At 34.2% G+C, this 18,881-nt stretch overlaps 1 protein-coding gene across 1 annotated transcript in view; it reads left to right on the top strand.

Moving 5' to 3' along the window:
• Positions 1-17,561, top strand: part of LOC134527985 (uncharacterized) — a 151,739-nt gene extending 134,178 nt beyond the window's left edge. Inside the window, exons 4-7 of the mRNA XM_063361125.1 lie at positions 6,473-6,534; positions 8,432-8,564; positions 11,922-12,018; positions 13,975-17,561. Coding sequence (XP_063217195.1) covers positions 6,473-6,534; positions 8,432-8,564; positions 11,922-12,018; positions 13,975-14,037 — 355 coding nt within the window. The 3' untranslated portion in view covers positions 14,038-17,561. The remainder of the gene's footprint in view (positions 1-6,472; positions 6,535-8,431; positions 8,565-11,921; positions 12,019-13,974) is intronic.
• The last annotated feature ends 1,320 nt before the right edge of the window (positions 17,562-18,881 follow it).

Raw genomic sequence — 18,881 nt, 5'->3', positions numbered from 1 at the left:
GTAAGTCCAACATTTTTTGCATTTGATACAATTCTGGCTGCAGGCACCCATAGAAAGTCTCATTGTCCCCTACTAAGCTCCGGATGGCTTCAGCTATGGGTTAGACGTGCTAATATATTCAATCAAAAACTGGACTTCTATCTCCTTTAAGACAGCCAATCCTAGTTTTCTCAGAGCTTCATTGATGGTTTCTTGGACTTTTAAGATATCTATTATGCAATCGTAATATGAATTCCACCTAGTTGGACAGGGGTTGTTGGAGATTTACCAGTGGTTTCCAGGTAAATTTCACAAGCTTTTGGAGACCTAGCACACAAATTCCAAACAGCCTGACATTTAGCCATAGCCGCATCATGTAATTTTCGGTATGAGTTATTGTTACATCTGGTTTTGTCTATGTCCCGAGTAGGAATTAAATGCAAGGTGTGGGTGGCACATCGATCATGGTTGGGCAGTTGGTATGTATCACTATCTTCGGATTCGGGAAACTCTTTTAGGAATAACATTTCATCCGTATCATCATTACTTTTCTCATTATTGTTAGGGAAGTCATCATTTACATTCAAGTTTCCATCACATCTAAGTCTGGTAAATCTGGCTTTCCAAATATTTTGAAAGCTTTTATCATGTTTGAACCATTATCGGTTACAGTTTTTGTTATTTTAGGCAGCCTTAAATCATATTCAGAATAAATATCAATAAATAGTTCTGCTACCTTGTCGAAGGTATGTGATCCTTTAAATCTTCTGCATGCGAGTGGTGAACTATTTCTTGCAAATGTGGTAGAATCAATCCAATGTACAGTCATACCTAAATAGCTTCGTTTAGATGATGACCAAATATCTGCGGTGGTACAAATATAATCAACAATTTTCAGTGTATGTTTCAAATTTTCTTTATATTCTATGTATGAGTTACTAATTTTGTAATGGCATGTCCGGCAGCACATCATTTTTGGTGGAGTTGACAGACCTTCAATAAGTGCCCGGAATGACTTATTTTCAACAATTTAGACAGGTGACATGGTATCAGCAATAAAGTTCACAATTAATGTATCCAAATTGACTTTGGTAAAGTGTCTGTAAGAGTTGTTTGTTTCAGTTTTATTTTCTTTGGATTTGTACTTGCTCCATTGTCATCAGATTCAGTAATGTCACATTTTCTTTTCTTATTATGTTGGGATTTAAATTCCTCATACTCATTCAGTAGATCCTCACGGCCTTTTCTCTATAAAAAAAAAAAAAATAATGACATTAGAAATTAGAACAACCATATTAACTGAAAAAGGAAAGAAGTACAAATCACGTTTTGATACGATAGTAGGCCTACAATATAACATAACATAAACAATAAATACAAGTCCATTATGTTTAAGTACTTACTTTTATATGCTTTAAGAAGTTTGTAGTCTCATTCAAACTTCCCTTTAATGTTTTTGAGCATTTTTTTACAAACAGCAGAAATATTTACTTCGTGTCCAACATCTTTCTTAACGTCTTTTAAACAATGTCTCAATATAAATGGATAACTGAGGTTATGGTCATCCCTGAAATAAAGAATAAAATAATAATTGAACACCTTTAACAGGTCCTGGGGATAGCTAACATTAATTAATTTAAATAAACAAAAGAAATAAGCCGTTTCAAATAACAAAATGTCGGCTAATCAACCTAGGTATTTTAAAAACAAAACAACTAACATTAATTAATGTTAGTTACCTACTGTTGGCACACCAAACACAAATAGGTTAGGTAATATGTATATATTACTGTCGTTACTGATTGAGAAATATTTAGAAACTGTAGAAACCTTTATCTTTAACCTCAGATTTCGTATGAACTTTTTGAGTTAGTGTTTAAGTACTTACATTTTGCATTCAATTCACAACACCATTGATATTGACCAAGTAATCACTGATTAATATAACAGTAGAACACCAAATCCAACTCTATATTTTTGATAACAAACACTATTAACGCCGTAAAATAAAAAAGTAATCGAAGCAAAATCGAAGTCAATCTCCTTAAAAAGCGAAGCGTAGCGTCATGTTTCACAGACAATATCGTTCATATTGTTTTAACTGTCATTTTGCACATAGACTTTCAAAGTTGCAGTGCCTCTAGTGACCATTTGCCGAATAGTTGACCCATTCACTTGAAAATTTGAGTGGTAATACTTTTGAAACTGAGCAGTAAAAACGTATTATAACCTCCTCAGACCTGAAACTATTTCCTCAAAGGAAACCTAGTTTTTCTTTTATTTTTGTGTTACAAGGGACCTCAATAATACAGAAAAAATTTTGGTTCCAATATTTTTTTATTTTAAATTACCAAAATCATATGTCCAGCCATCTGGACATTGGGACATAGTTACACTAGCAGCAATAATCCTTAAAAGCACTCGTGCAAGCAAAAATTATCAAACAATATTTTAAACGCAACTATATAAGACACAGACATCAGAGCATTTTTAACACAAATAAAAAATTCACAGAAAGACACATGTGATTATAAAGAATTTTAAAAAAATTCCTAGAATTACTACTCGCTATGTAACACAACATGTAATACTACATACAACTCTGCCATATTTTAGTTGTTAGAAATAACTTGAACTCAAGAATAACCATGATTATTATTAGGAATGAAATTCAAGAAAACACTGTCGTGAAGGTGAAATGCACAGAAAAACATCACATGCCAAACATTTGAAACGGGTTTTTCCAGAACAGTTCTGGTTTCTGCACCTCATGAACTTGTTGCTGTCATTTACACTGCAAATCGGTAAATGTTTGTTTCCTGTCAACCGCACATCCTTTGTTGGGATCGCTACACATCTTTCTTTGCAGGCTCCAAATCAGATTCTGGTTGCTCTTCAGCATTTGTGTTCACTTGAGATCCTTTAGCTCCCATGCCCAGTGATTCACCAACATACAACCTAAAATCCAGGAGATCCATAACTGCAGACTTCTTCTCACCCAGCGATACTCTATCTCGCACATATTCTTTCCAAGCGTTTGTAACAGCCAGGTCGATCATATGAAAAAAGAACCTGACAGTCCACTTCTTTGTACACATGCAGATTCTGTAAAAAGAAATAAGTCTTATCACATAGGTCTACTCCTCCCATTGACTGGTTGTACTGAAACACTGTATTAGGACAATCTACAAGGATGTACTTTTTCTCTCTCTTGTCCCACCGACGTACTTGTGTCACAGGTTGGGCACCAACAGCAGTTTATGCTAACAGTACAGATTTATTATCTCTCCACTTGATTAGAGAGATCTTAGAATATTCACGAACTAACTGTTGGAAACTGCCCCTGCCCTTTGTTTCAAGCTCCTTGTCGGACAACAGTTTCTTCGTTAGATTTTTATTTATTCTGTTGGCAGAAATGGTACCTGTGCCTCCAATATTTTTCTTTAGCAAAAAATTCAATAATGGCAAAGAAGTGAAATATCTATCAAAAAACAGTGAATACCCTTCTGGAATATCAGTAGCTAACCTCTTCACAACAGACCCACCTATTCCCAAGTGATTATCAGGCTTGCCTTCGGGCCATGTGTTTTTACCTTGATACACAAAGAAATCGTGAACCACACCATCACGAGATGCCAAAACGAATGATTTGAGACCAACAGGGTTAGGCTTACCTTTTACAAACTGCTTCATCTTTGTTTTACCTGTAAAAGGTATCATTTGTTCATCTATAGATAACTCTGAGCTCAGGGGGATCTGTTTACACCTATTCCTCACCACATCGTAAATGGGTTGAACTTTCCAAAGACGATTATTGGTCTTTTCCTCTTCTGTAACAGACATATTATCCACCAAGTGCAAGTAGTTTCTGAGTGTGAACATTCTATCATGTGGCAATTGTGTGATCGAAGGAACTTTCAACCCATATCTGTAATACATTTTTAGCCTTGGGAGACGTAAACAACCCATGACAATGTGAGCACCAACAACCTGCTTGTACTCTACTGGTGTCGATTTTAGTTGTTTAGTTGGATTGTCTTGCATGTGACGTCTGTTACTTTGATCCGAGATTCTGTTGTAAAAGTCGTCTGGAACATACTGCTCAAAATAATTGAGGGGTGTTAAAAACTCCCTGTTGCCAACTTCCCATTCTTGGTCCCCTAGCAAAGAGATGTCTGCATCAAAATACTCGCAGTTTTTCCAAAGCATGTCGCTTGTTACTTGGCCAATATTCTGTTCTTGGTTGACCTAAAAATAAAATAAAACTTTTGGTAAAATCTTACAATTGCAGAAAAAATGCTCACATTTGCCAAAATTTGGAAAACTATTTTTACTCCACTACTGACCTAACATTAACATAACAAACTGGATAATTATATATCAAGAAATACATTTACTTACAGGTAGTTCATCAGATTCACTTTCTGATTCTGTTCCAGAGTCAGTGTCGCAAAATGAACTCAATGTTCGTCTGTCAGGCACATCGGGTACATAATTTGGATCAGCAGCATCATCATCATCATCATCATCATCATCATCATCATCATCATCATCATCATCATCATCATTCATATCAATATCACTATCATCTAGTGCCTGAAGGATATCATCATTCACAAAATCTTCATTCACTACAACAAACACACACAAATAATTTTTTTAGTTGAAAATGTATTTTGAGGTTACCGTATATTTTTTATAAACCAAAGCAGACCCCAGTGTCCAGGCTGCTGGACATAAACTTAACACGCAATGATTACAAACATAAACACAAAGAAATGGACATATTTCATATTCAGGATGTAGAGAAAATATTCAAGATTAGAGGCCAATAATCACATTTTTTTACAGCGGTTAAATAATTTATTTTTACCTTTTTTCCTGCGGTTGCGTGAAGTTCGTGTGCCACTAGTAGACACCATATTTGAAATGTCAGTGTAGCCAACTAAAACTCTACACAACACGATGCGAAAAATTCCCAGCAGAAACAAAGTGTTCAGTAAGCTGGACAACTGGTCATTGCTTCTTTATCTTGCACGGAAATACTAGCAAACGTAAGTAAAAATTGTCCAGCCGGCTGTACACGTGGGCTGAGGAGGTTATATTTGACAAATATAGAATACATTTCGAAAAGTATTTCAAATAAAATACAAAATACTTCAAAAAAAAGTGTTTAAGTACAAAATATAAAATACATATTTTGTATTTGCATTTTAAATACAAGTATTTCAAATAAGTCACAACTCTGGTTGTACCATTATAAAGTTTATTTTGGCACACAAATAGCTTAGTACATTCTCCGAATTTCGCGAAAATTAATATATGCAGTTTAATCTTGCATTGTCAGTTATCTTTTGGAGATTTCTGATGGCAGCACAGATTGCAGCACTGAGTTTACACATTTCCATTCCAATCGACTTCTGTTTCATCCACAAAATTGCTTCTACCAAATGCTACATACCAAGAGCTTAATTGTTTACACATAAAAATTTTATGTCTATTACCTTGTAAAGCAAAGCTTGCTGTGCGAATTAGTACGTGTGTGTGTGTACGTGTAAGCGCGCGCGTGTGTAGAATGATAGCAGGCTAGCGGATGGCTTACCCCACTACCAATGAGCTAAGGTCTGCCACATCTCGATACGTTGTAGCAGGCTGTACTTGCTTGCCTATTACACATTCTAGCACTGTGTTCACCCCTGGCGTTGCCCGGTGCCATATGTGCAGATACAGCTGCAGGACGAGTGTGTGCTAATGTTAGCTTGGCTGCATTACTTGGGTGTGGTTTCAGTAACACTACAGGTTCCATGTGTTCACACTCTGTCTTGCTACTTGTGGTGAAGTGTTCTTCACTAGCCAGCTGCAAGTACTTTCTCATCACTTGCACTTGCTGTGCTGTGCACTGCTAGACCTCTCCCATCGAACTCACTAATGTAATGACGGTTTTTCATGCTACGATCACATATTGCATTGCATTTGGGTGCAGTCTCCATGTATTGTGTGGCTATCGTAAAGCAGATTTGATTCACTTGGTATCTTCTTATGGATAGTCATGCCTTAATTAAACTTCTCGCTTTTGCTTGCATACTTAGCTCCATAGCGGCCTGAAGCTATAAAACACATCACTATCAGTTTGCTAAAGAGTAGTGCTGATTGAGAGCTGTGATGAGGGGAGACTTCGGCAAACCCGAAGCAGGATATTATGTGAAAATTACAATTATTCATGTGAATTTAAAAGCCTGATACTACTGCCTTTTTATTCCTGACAACACACATCAGAATAAGGAGTATTCTTTTGTACTGATAATTTTTAAATTTTTTTATAAATATGTATACATTAATCATAAATAGTTATTTGTCAACTAAAATGGACCCTACGCAGACTACAGAGAACATATTTGTTTAAGCTGTGGTATTTTGCATGAATTTTTTATAGTGATATTAATTCTGAATTATTTGGTTATGTAAATATAAAATATGTATGTTTTGTTTCCAGGTGCGTGGATGGCTACATGGGGCAGAGGTGCGAGTTCAAAGACTTGGAAGGCTCTTACGTGCGTAAGTGATTTTATTGAATTGTCAGTGTTGACATCAAACCATAATGAGTAGGTACTAGCTTCAGCCTGAGCTGAACACTGGGTGATATATTGTCCGCGAGTTAAAGAAAAAAGATAGCGTTATATGACAGACATAGACCTATGACCATTGATTTTCTGTTTACCCATGGCAATCGGTTGAAAGGTTTCGAAGTTGATGCTCTGCAGTGGCGTAGCCAGGATTTGTGTATGGGGTGTGTTAAGAAGCATGGGTCCCCCGTATTAAAGCGAGGGGGGTCCGGGGGTCAGGGAAAATTTGGATTTTAAGGTGTAAAATAGTGCTATTTTAGCAGTTTTCGGTACTTAAATTTAAATATTGTAATGGTAAAATTTTTATTAATTTTAATATGAAATTTGTTTGAGTGATGAATAAGAAATTAATTAAAAATTTGGGGCTAAGGGGGGGGGGGGGGTTGAACCCCTAACCCACCCCCCCCCCTGGCTACACCCCTGTCTGCATGGCCATCTAGTGGCGAGTTATAGCAAAATGAATATTGCGAAAATATTCTCAGTGTTCAAATATCTATGTCATACCAATTTTTATGGCGATTGGTTGAACGGTTTAGAAGTTAATGCGCTGCAGCAACACGGAGAGTTACAAAAAATGGATGGAATAAAAACATTCTCCATGAAAAAAACACTTTGACGTGCCAACTTTCATGGCGATCGGTCAAACTGTGTCTGTGTTTATCAACGTCATACATACCAACATCCCTTTATATATATGTAATATCTTTATATATAATATATATATACACACACACACATAATACGTTCCAGATATGAGCTGTTCATTTGTTGTAATGATTTATATTTACAGCACAGCTAATAAATATTACAATGGCCTTTGCATGCAAGTTCCTAGTTTGCTATTTCAGACTTAGTATGCATTTGTGTTTCACAAACTTGAAACAATTCCTTGGTTAAATGTCTGTTTAAAGTGGAATATGTTTTCAGTGTAGTGTATTTTGTACTTAGAACAATTGCCTGAAGGTGTTCTGACAAATTTGTTTCTGGAGGGAGGGAACAAGGGAGATTGCCTCTATTTAGAGCTTGTTTCATCATCAGATCAAGAAATAGGTTTACCAAATTATCTATATAATGTCACATACTTTTTATCACTAACCTTAAGTAGACATTTCTCATTTATCGTGTTAAACCTCATATTTTGTCCGATTAAGTGTTATCAGGATAAAGATGTATCAAACAATTTAAAAGCAAATGGCTCTAATTATGTACACTGGGAGTCTTTTAACCTTTTCAATCTAGTCAATTACTGAAGTGGATAATTTATAATGATAACATGGATTAATTAAACTCTGAATGTGTGGGTTATGATGTAGCCTACATTCTAGTCATCATTCTTAAGGGCTATGAAAAAAAAAATGTTATATTAAGTTGTATTTTATAATATAAAAATAATATATTGAAATGTATTATAATTAGAGCTTAAGATTATTTCTACGTAAAATTAAAAAAAAATTGTTTAGTTAAAATAAAAAATAAATAAAATGGTATCTTAGGAAATGACAGTGTGATTGAAAGGGTTAAGTGGTAAGTGTTTTTGAGAAATATAAATTAGCATTTATGAATAGTATGTTACATCATGGTAAAATTATTTTGAGGTTCATCGCAAAATGTGTGTTCAAATATCTCTAACAAAATTATAACATATAAGAATAAAAATTTTAAAGTAAATTTTTTATCCAGATAGACTTACGTTGACTGTCTGATTATTTTTGTCACAGTGGAAATGGGCACCTAGCTAGAAACAAACTTTAATATAGTATATAATGAATGTATATAGCTGCACACAGGGTTGTGAAGCGATTGTGAGACGGTGTATGCTGTTGTTGCAGCGTCACGGCAACGAGTGATGCTAGAGACTGCGAGCATTGCTGGTGGAGCCACCATAGCAGTGGTCCTGGTGGTTATCGTCTTCATCGCCATCTACATTCACTTTCAGCGCAAACAGAAAGAGGCTCGGACAAGGTACGTACATACATGATACTTCGTTGCTGTCACTTTACTTTCATCAAAGTGTGTATGCAGGGCTGTAGCCATGATATTGTGGAGTAGGAGTCCACTATAACCATTTTAATTTTATTATGAGTAAGTTTTCTTAATTGAACTTAAAAAGATAATTGTGACACTAAAATCTCAGGGAGAACTCCAACTTTTACACATACATTACTATAGAAATTTAAATATTGATTTTGCTTGAGAAAAGAAAAATGAATATTTAGTATTTTGATTTGTATTCAATTTTATTTAATACCTTGTTCTCAAGTAAATTGTTTAATTTTGTTAAAACAAGTCATAAATACACATAACATAAACACATAAAACATATTAATGTTATTAAATACATCAAACACATGTAAAGTTTGTGTGAAAGACATGATTTGGTAACATGTGTGCAAATCTGCATTAAATAGACTCTTGGAGACATAATTCCTGCCGCTTGTGTGCATGAGTAAAATTCATTATTGTAGCCCACTAAGTATTTTAATAATCCTTCCAAAATAATCTCTCTCTTACTTTGTGTAGCTATGTTATAATTTTACTATGTCTTCATTTTTTTTTTTTTTTTTTTTTTTTTTTTTTTTTTTTTTTTTTTTTGCTTTCTGAATGCTGGAAGGGATGAGTCTAGACTCATGGACCTCCCCTGGCTGCATACCTGATGAACAAAGCCATCTTCTCAAAGCTTTCATTTTACTGAAACAATAGTCTATATTATTTTTATTGAAAAATTATCTAAAATATATTCACTTGATAAAGAATTTATTTGAGAGGCATAATTTTCAAGGATGTTTAGTACCTATTTATCATTGTCAAATCCAGAAATAAGATTACACTGCTCAGTCGTGTGCAGTCTTTAAAGGCTTCAATACCGCCAAGATTGAAGTGTACACAAAACCACTATGGTAACGATTTGGTGCTCATATAAAATATGTGTAAGAATTAAAATAACTAAATAAGCTAAGCTAAATATAAACTGAAAATTGCCCAGTAAAGAAGTCTGCAGTAGTTTATTTTTTAGGGGATAAAACCTAATATGAATGCAGTTTTGTGCCAGTGGTTAGTAAAAAAAAAAACACCTTTTCACTGATAATTTGTCCTAAGTATAATAAATAAATACAAGCACCAATGCAGGAAGTAATATTCTTTTTTCGTTAAAAAGCTTGTCTTAATTTTTTTTACTGTAGAAACTACTTGTGGCATGTAAAATATTGGTCATAACATATTTTCATGCCCAATCACAAACAGGTAAATATTTAAAGCTTCCCCCAAAACATTTTCTGGTATATACGAATGTAGCTATAAATTGATGAATATATAGGGTCTTGATGTCTTGTTGAAATTGGAGTCGCTACAGACCATGTGTAGATCCGGGTGTGGCCAGGGGGGCCCAAACAACCCCTGGAATCAAAAAGCCCCTCACTTACGCTTGCAAATTGTCACTGTGAAACGGGAATGATAAACATTATCCAGCGGGTCGTCCCTTGGGGTCGCTCATGCTATAGAGTGAGATGATAAGGGATAATGGGAGAGAAAGGAGCATTGACAGAAGAAATGGGTGGCGAAACAGGAGTACTTGGATAAAATCAACATACCTACTACGATGTCCCACTTACGAAATATGAAGGTATTGTAAAGACTTTAAAGTTAATTTGCTTGATACATGTGCCTAAGGAAATATAAATAAATTAAGCAGTAGTATCATAATACTGGGATCATGATTCCATCTAACTAGTAACTTTGGTCAAGAGTGAAATAAATTCACTAAAATAGCAGAGGAGTTTGTTAAGTAAAAATGCTAAAAAAAAATATTTTTATTACTACTTAATTGTTGCATATGATGATTGTGAGTTATTTAAATACAGAAGATAAGGAGGGATTCGTGAATTAATGAAAAATTACAAATGTGTTGTATTATTCTTTCATTTGCTTTTTGAAAGCTAGACATGTTTTTTAGTGTAGTCAAAAGTTTTGCAGTCTTTATAAAGAAATATCCACGAATGAAAACAAGAAAACATTCCTGTAGTAGGCATTTTCGAAAGTAGGTACCAAATTTACGAATTTAGGTTTTGGTTATTTTCAATTTAAGGTCTAAAATGGCACTTTCGAACACACACCTCAAACTTTGAATGAATATTTAAATTGGGAGGCAGAATCAACTAGAATAATCTTAAATATAAACATACTACACAGCTAGAAGTTACTTTTTCCATTTAAAATTGGTACATGACACATGGTTTATGGAAATGTAAGATATGAAAGTTTCATATTTATGAGTTTTCCTTCAAGTAATATTAAGTTTTACATTTCTTGAGATGAACGTAATAGGTCTCGTTTTAAGTGTGCATACCAAACTTGTACATCGTGAGCACATCTTACTTTTTATGTTCGACTTGTTAAGTGAAGTGATAGTGATTTTGCCCTAAGGGTGCTTAGGAGTCAAACAATAGATAAATTGTCATATTTATATGGTTGGATTATCCGAATTAGAGTTTATGACATGACAGTGCATGGATTTATGCACCATCAGACTACAATTACTTGCTCATTATTATTATTTTACTGTAAGTATGCATCTGGTATTGTAAGGGCTTGAGTAGTAGTGTAAAAATTGAGTGCTAGATAGTCTGCTGTTAAGTTGGAAACATTCAAGGCCTTTAACCATCTTATTGGGTAGGTGTATACATGTGCATGGATTAGTTTTAATATTTAACAAAATTTCAAACATAACACACTTCTGATAACCCATGAATCCAGAATGCAAATGTTACTCTGTGCAACAAGTTAAGGTAACCACTAAACTCGCAACTTTCAGTTGAGCAATATCTTAAGTTTCTCGGAAGGAGAAGAGCAGAGTAGTTCTGCGCAGATCTTGTGGTCTCGTATCAGCACGCCACAGTGGATCCCAGAGGGACCACTTGGCTGTCTGGTCAGGCGCTCGGAGGACTCTCCTCCCTCGCCAAGGCGACCTGGAGTTGGATTCCTAGATTCCGGTCGGGTCAAACCCGGGATTTCCACAATTGAAAAACTTGATGGTCTACAGGACACAAAAGTCTCGAAAGTCACAAAAAGTCAGGAAACTGTGGGACTGATCACAAAAGTCACAAAAAGTTCCTAATGGTGGATACAGGCTAAAGAATTACTGTAAGTGGTAATTGTGCTGGACTTACTCAGAGGCCCCTGGAGGCTCCTGTATCTTTCACTATCATGTTGTTTGCTGCTCCACTCAGCCATGTAGACCCTGCCTTGGGCTCGAGGAACACAAGAGGGGGTAGTGTTGTTCACCAGCTGCTGCTGTTACTGATCTCTGCTTCCTTTCCTCCACAGCGCGGTGGACGGTAACATTCACGATCTGGAGGAGATTCGCCCGTTCAGCCGCTCGCTGGCGATTTCCATGACACATCAACGGACTCAACCACTGACTGTAAGACCTTCTCTCATATTTGCTTCTACTATAGGATGTTTTTAATGTCTAATTTCAGCGTACTCATCAGACGGGCTTAGAATTTGTTGGTTCTTTCTCTGCTGTGTGTTGTTTTTTTTTTTGTAACAAAATTATTTTTTTAGCATATGTTGTGGTTATTGCCAAATATTTATAAAATGCAAATGCCTGCCAAACTGTACAGTAATGAACAAAATTAATAAAATTATTACCTAGTCAGACATTTAAAAATTTTTTACCAACCCTACTTATATCACAAGTTTTATGTTGTTAATATGTACAACAAAGAGTGCCTTTGCTTCACACTTAAGGCTCAGTCTCGCATGCCAATGTAATTTTTTTTGTCGTTACTTTTATTCAAGGGCTATTTATAAAAATATTAACTTTTTAAAAATCAATACCTCCCTTGAATTTCTTGTTCTTTCTCAAATTTTTTTAACAGATATTCACTTAGTCTAATATCATGGGTGTAAAAAGGCGTGCAAGTCTTTGTAATTATCATAACTTGTGTAACCGAAAATTGGTTCATTTGACTCAAGTGGGGACGTGAGCAAAAAAGTACAAGCGTCAGTTGCGCGACACGTTATTAATGGTTTTCTCGCCAAAGTAGGTATGAAATAAAGTGAAATTTTGAATGACTTAAAGCACAGTTCGGGATGCTTTTCTTAAGCAAAACTCAAGTCGATTGGTCCCAGAAGTTTCAAAATGGTTGTGATAGTGTGGAAAATCAAAGCCGTAAACTGCATATGGCAACAAGTATTAAAGAAGACAATATTCATTCTGTGCGTAAGCTTGTGGAAGGTTCACTGAAGGAGGCATTAGAGGGGAAAGATTTGAAGATGACGCTGCAGTCGTACAGTATGTGTGCAATTGGCTATTGGGGCAACCATCTTATTTTTTTCATGAATGGATAAAAGAGATTCCTATCCAATGGAGAAACTATATTTCTGTTACAAGAAATTAGGCATTTCATTTGTATTTTCACATCCCCAGTAAATCTTTATGAAAAAATTCCTGTTTATATTTGAATAACCCTCGTATTACACTAAGTTTACATCTGTTGAAAATATTTGTGGCTGAACAACAAATACAAGAGGAGGTATTGAGTTACAAATTTTTAGAAAGGGTCCTTAAATAAAAGTAAAAAAATAATACATTCATATGTCGTGTGATACAGAGCCTTGGTGCTGTTAAATCTGTGCTGTTCTCTACAGTTTAATTACAGTCACAACCCATTATGCCACTGTGCATAAACTTGAATCTTAAAGCACATAGACGTGTCTGGCAGAAAGTGTCGGGCACTGTGACACAACCCTGGCTAATGATAGTTGTTAAATCTTGAGTTAATTCTGGTTGGTTAAACACTAACTTTTTAAAGTTTATTGTTATTAACATATAGAATATTGAATTGTTGACTCAAAAATTTTGTACAAAAATTTATTAAATTAATCTTTCAACTGGAGATTTCTTGTCTATCCAAACACAGAATTGTTTCTCTATTTCCACTCGGTCCTTAAGAGGAAGAAATGCATCATCTTTCTACAAGTCTTATATGCTTTTACCGGGTCATATGGGCACCTTTGTTTATCTGCCCTCATGATTGTACTGAGTAGTGACTTTATAACTAGTCAGTTACAATATTATGGCCGAATTATTAAAAAGAAATAGCTAAAAAAATACAAAGTTCAAAAATGACCGGGTTTTACTTAAAATGTATTGTGAAATGTAAAATTATATGGTGGGGGTATATAAGAATAATGTTTGTTAGTTTTCGAAGTGTAGTGAGAAAATTTAAGTTTATTGTAAATGAAAACTTTATTTGTGTTTTTTTTATTATTAAATAAAAGCTTAACTGGACTAGCTAGTAATTTTTATGAATCTTTGTTGTAGTAAATGCTGGGTATGTGTTTAGTAAGTGGATTGTGTTTGTTTTTTCAGGAGCCAACATTGTCATCAGATTCTGGAAGAACGGATATCCCAGGGCCTTCGACGAAGTTATAATGGAGGCTTGCATTATTTTTGTTGCTGGACAGCAGAACGGACGATGCTAGAATCGCAACTGTTTCCGCAACTTTGCAACTATTACAATTGTCCATTTAATACGTTATTTATTTATACCCCTCTTGGTGAAGACGTGAATAGAATTCTTTTCGTTTGTGTTTCCTTCCACTCCCGAGAGTGGTCTGTGACTGGACAAAGGCCGGCCGATGTTCGGCATTTATTTACACGTGCATTGTATAAATGTGCCTCGCAGTATGTTAGACTAGGTTCGCACTTTGCCACTCGTGAAGTTTTTGGTCACTTACTCCAGTGTGGGAAATGCTACTCACATTCCGGTTCCAATGCAACAACATTCTAGTTTTTCGTAATTTATTTTCATCTCGACTATTTAAAGAGTGAAGATAACTGTGAATGACCTCAAGAAATATCCAGCCACAACAGCACCAAATATCCTCAGGTTATAGTGATCAATTTTTCAGCTTTAATTAAACAAAACTTACGAGAACAACTGACACTTGTTCATAATGTGCTTTAGTCATTGTGACTGCCCTTCATGCTTCTAGTGCTATTAATGTCAGTTTTAATCAAAAATTTGTGAAGAAGAATATGTAGGTATTTGAAAGAAAAGTTTTGTTTCATAAAATAATGGAACGTGAGTACTTAACTAAAAAGTTAATATTGATTGCAATGTGAAAAGTGCTTGCGACAAGTTTGTGGTGGACAGAACTGTGCTAGCTCTGAGAAGGATTTTTCTGTACATTATGTAGATACACGAGATGCCTGTTGTATGTAAAATATTCATTCTGTCTACAGTTTTTCCATTCTTTTTAATAATTATTATTATTATTACTTGGTTCCTAATTTATTATAGGTTTTTCTAGGTGATAATGCTCTTAAAAAGAATTTTTATTGTGGATATGATATATATGTGTGGTGACCTCTGAGGCAGCTAAAGTAGTGTTTTCTACCAAACTGGTTGTGATTTGCTGTTTTCATTCCAGCTTCTATTTACTTGGCTAATTTCACTTGTTGCTCACATTTTGTATTTTTTTTTTTTTGCTACAAGTTGTAAAGTTGTAGTGACTGACTGTATTTAATTGTTAAATGTTTCTTTATTACAAACTATAAATGTGCAAGTACCAAAGAAAACTTCAAAGGGGTCACCAATTACCAAAGCTTCAGTCATACAGAGATGCTTCATATGATATTTTTTGTGCTAATTTGAAAATTTCTGGAATGTAATAAAGGACGTACTATAGTAAAGAATTATATGTGCAAATAAAAGCAAATGTTAATTGGAGCATCTACAATGTAGATTTTATAAGACTTAATTAATTATTATGATCAGGATCACTTTTTTTGCGATATAGGAAAAAGTAACCGATACTATTTAAATTTAATTTGTGGTTGTAAATCTAATAAATACTCTGTGCCCTGTAATCAATGTAACTGCTGTATTCTGTAGTACTCATCACAAGCATACGTACAGTAGTCATGTACTCGCACATGCTCAACAAGAGTTATTGAAACATCCAGTATTAGCATCTGTCATGACTCACATCAACATTACCATGGCTGTCTGAAGGATAATGATAATACCTGCCTTAACGTAGCGTGTTGTGCATAACTTTGTGTGCGAGTGTGTGTTGGTTGCATTACAGTTGTAAACATTCTTAAAAGATTTTTTTTTATTTAATTTGGTATAATTTTACTATACCCTAAAATTTTGTGCTTGATTGCACTGTAATTGAAAAATATATGTTGTGTATATTTTCAACAGGTTGTTTACTATCTTTAGTAAATGTATTTTCATTTAGAGTTTTGGTCCAGATATTTATTTTCGAAGTCCCGTGTTCCAGTCTTTGATTGCGTGCGTGAGAGATCTATGTCGAGTTGTGTCTCACAGCAGCCTGTGACAGTGTCTAGTCACATAAAATGAAAAGTATTTTCTGAATGAGACTGTTAGCCTTAAGAACAAAATACATTTTTTCTTTCATCACTAAATGATGCTTTAATATTTATTGAATGTACAGTATTGTTATAGCTAAATAAAGATCTGCATAGCTGTTGTATATTATTACTCATATCTGATATGTAACTTTTTTGCAAATCTGTTGAAAAAATTATGTAAGTTTTGAATTTCTTGTTTTCCAAGTTATCATTGCCCTTATATGTTTCACTCTCTGCTAATTTTTTAATGATAAAATTTGTTTTTATATAAAAAATTTAAAGTAAATTATTATTAAGCTTTTTTTCAAACCAGAAGTGTACTGCATTAAATGTAATTAGAAGTTGGTTATACTGTGTATCTGCATTTTATAAATTCAATGCTTCATAAAACATGCAAATACTCTTTGTCTAATATTTAAGTAGCCATAGTAACAGTTTGGTATTTTATTGCCTTTGCCTGTAACATTTCATGGTATAATATTTGTGAAATGCCTGGAATGTTAACAGTATGGTGGGTGGAAAAAAAATTTTTTTTGTGATTTCTTCCAGGTCTTTTTTATGGTCTAAATCTTTCAAAAATTTCAAATCAAATGTTGGCATTATTTATTGTACAATCATTTTAATCTCAACTGTGGCGCCAGTATGGTCACCAAATTGGTAAATGTAGTAAGGTTATTTGTTGGGACGGCTTTAAAAATTTGTAAACCAATTGTTGACCTAAGGCTGTCAGGTAGTTTGCATACCTAAAGTAATGTAAATTATATTGCACAAAAAGGCTTGGAGACTCTGGCAGATTTCCAGACTATTATTCTATGCATAATTAATAAACTGTTTAAAATGTTAGTACATGCCTTAAAATGACAATATTGAAAAATTCTGCTCATTATGACATAAAAGCTATTATTTGTAGCAGGTTGTACATGTGTAATCAAATATTACTTGATCTACAACTTAACGCAGGTTATGGCTTCTATGTTAGAGCTACCGAGAAAACTTCATATAGTGTTTGCAATTTATATTTTTGTAGTAGAATAGAAAAAGTGATGTCACTGATGTTAGTAGTGTAAGAACATAAAGTTTGACTCTGCTAGGAAGAAGTTGCTATAAAAATGCAGTGCATCCAATTGTTAGCAAAGAATAAAAGTGAATTTTTATTTGTGAACAATGTCAACCGACGATACTATTGTTACATTATGCAAATAATTTTTTTTTGCGGTAGATTTGTGGTTTGAACTTTTGCTTGGTATTAACTACAGCCATGGTAATTTCCAAAAAAAAAAAAAAAATATATAGGTACAATTGTTAGTAAAATATCTGCAAATGAAATAGTTATTTTTATTTCACAGTACATATTTACCTAAAAGTTTAATGTCTTTTTTTTTGTAATTAATTTTTCATGAAATACACAACGTACAGTACCTACCTCCCATTTGGTACAATATTATATTGGAGATAAGTGACACAAGATGTGTATGCAGAATGCTGCTCTCCTGGTTGACCATTTTCAATGATGGCTAATTTCTTGGAAAAAATATAACTTCTTTCTTATAGTAATAAAATTAAATGGTTATTTTTACTGTGGTTTTTTCTGACACTGATAATCCCTAAGTATATACATATTTACCAAATTCATCCTATAATTGTTTTCCCATCATATTTTTGGGTTCACGGAAGCAAGCTAGTGGCAGATAAGTGGTGGAGTTTGAAGGGCATATCACAATTGAAATTATATGAAGTAAATTTTTATGGGTTGGGGGCAAAATTATTTTTGTGAACTTGAACACTTTAGGCACCCCCCCCCCCCCCTCCCCATTGCTTTAATGAGTTACTGGACCCTGCTCCTGATGTTTACAGTCCATTGTGGCTTATCTTACACTTTTGAAATAAACTAAAGAAAAAAAACAATCACTGCCCTTTGATTGGACATGATGGAACATGTTCACTTTCTGGTACACACACAGGTTGACAGCATTTCAAGAAAAATGCTTTCTGGATATAACGTGTTATAAAATGTATTCTGTTTGAAAACATTGGTTTTTAAAACTGGTTTATTTTCTTTATTTAAGTTAGAATATTATTTTAACATGATGGCAACTTTTTTTTTTTACGTAAGCCACAGCTGGTAATACTGTACAAGAAACATAAATAATGAACAAAAAAAGATGAACGTACAAACACACAGAAAACCGGCTAAAACTAAAGCCCTAGGAAGCCTACTGTGTTTGTCTGTGCTGTTGTGGTGTCCAGAATATCTGTTAGTCACATCATTGAGTTCGCCTGTGCATCTCTCTGTTGTTCACATTACATATCTGTTTGGTATCTTCATTGGGTTTGTCTGCGTGACGTTGCTGTTTTGTCAAAGGTTGTTTTTTGTCTTCACTCATTGTTCTTGTTGCTACCATCTCATCAACCGTGTTCCATGGAATTCTCTATACTGTCTATGCACTATGCATTTAACTTTTGACAACTGCTAATTTTGGCTTGTTTTCTGTGGGATTGCATACCTTAAAACGGGGAGAATAGAAACAGTCCATTCAGAGAATCATAAAAAAATGCAACTCTTCAATATAAATCTTATTTAATAATATTGGCTAATTACTTGCAAAGTAGAAAAATTTTAAATGATTTTATTCATAAATATTTTTTGATTCTACTGTTTCTATTCACCTTGTTTTATTGTATTCATCTTATTTGTCCACTATTGAAATTTTTTAAGAGACACAGTGCAGCCACCAATAGTGTAAGTCCAAAATAAACTTTCAAAATAAATCTTGCCCATTGCAAGAACCAAAGTATTAAGCAACAGTTTTACAGTTCTGAAAATGTAACAGTTTCACCTCGCCCAATACAAGCGACAATGCCATTATATGTATGGCAGGATCTTGAAAGATCTG

The sequence above is a fragment of the Bacillus rossius genome, chromosome 1 (genome assembly GCF_032445375.1).
Source record: "Bacillus rossius redtenbacheri isolate Brsri chromosome 1, Brsri_v3, whole genome shotgun sequence".
NCBI classification, from domain to species: Eukaryota; Metazoa; Arthropoda; class Insecta; order Phasmatodea; family Bacillidae; genus Bacillus; species Bacillus rossius.
This window is presented reverse-complemented; position numbering and strand designations above follow the sequence as displayed.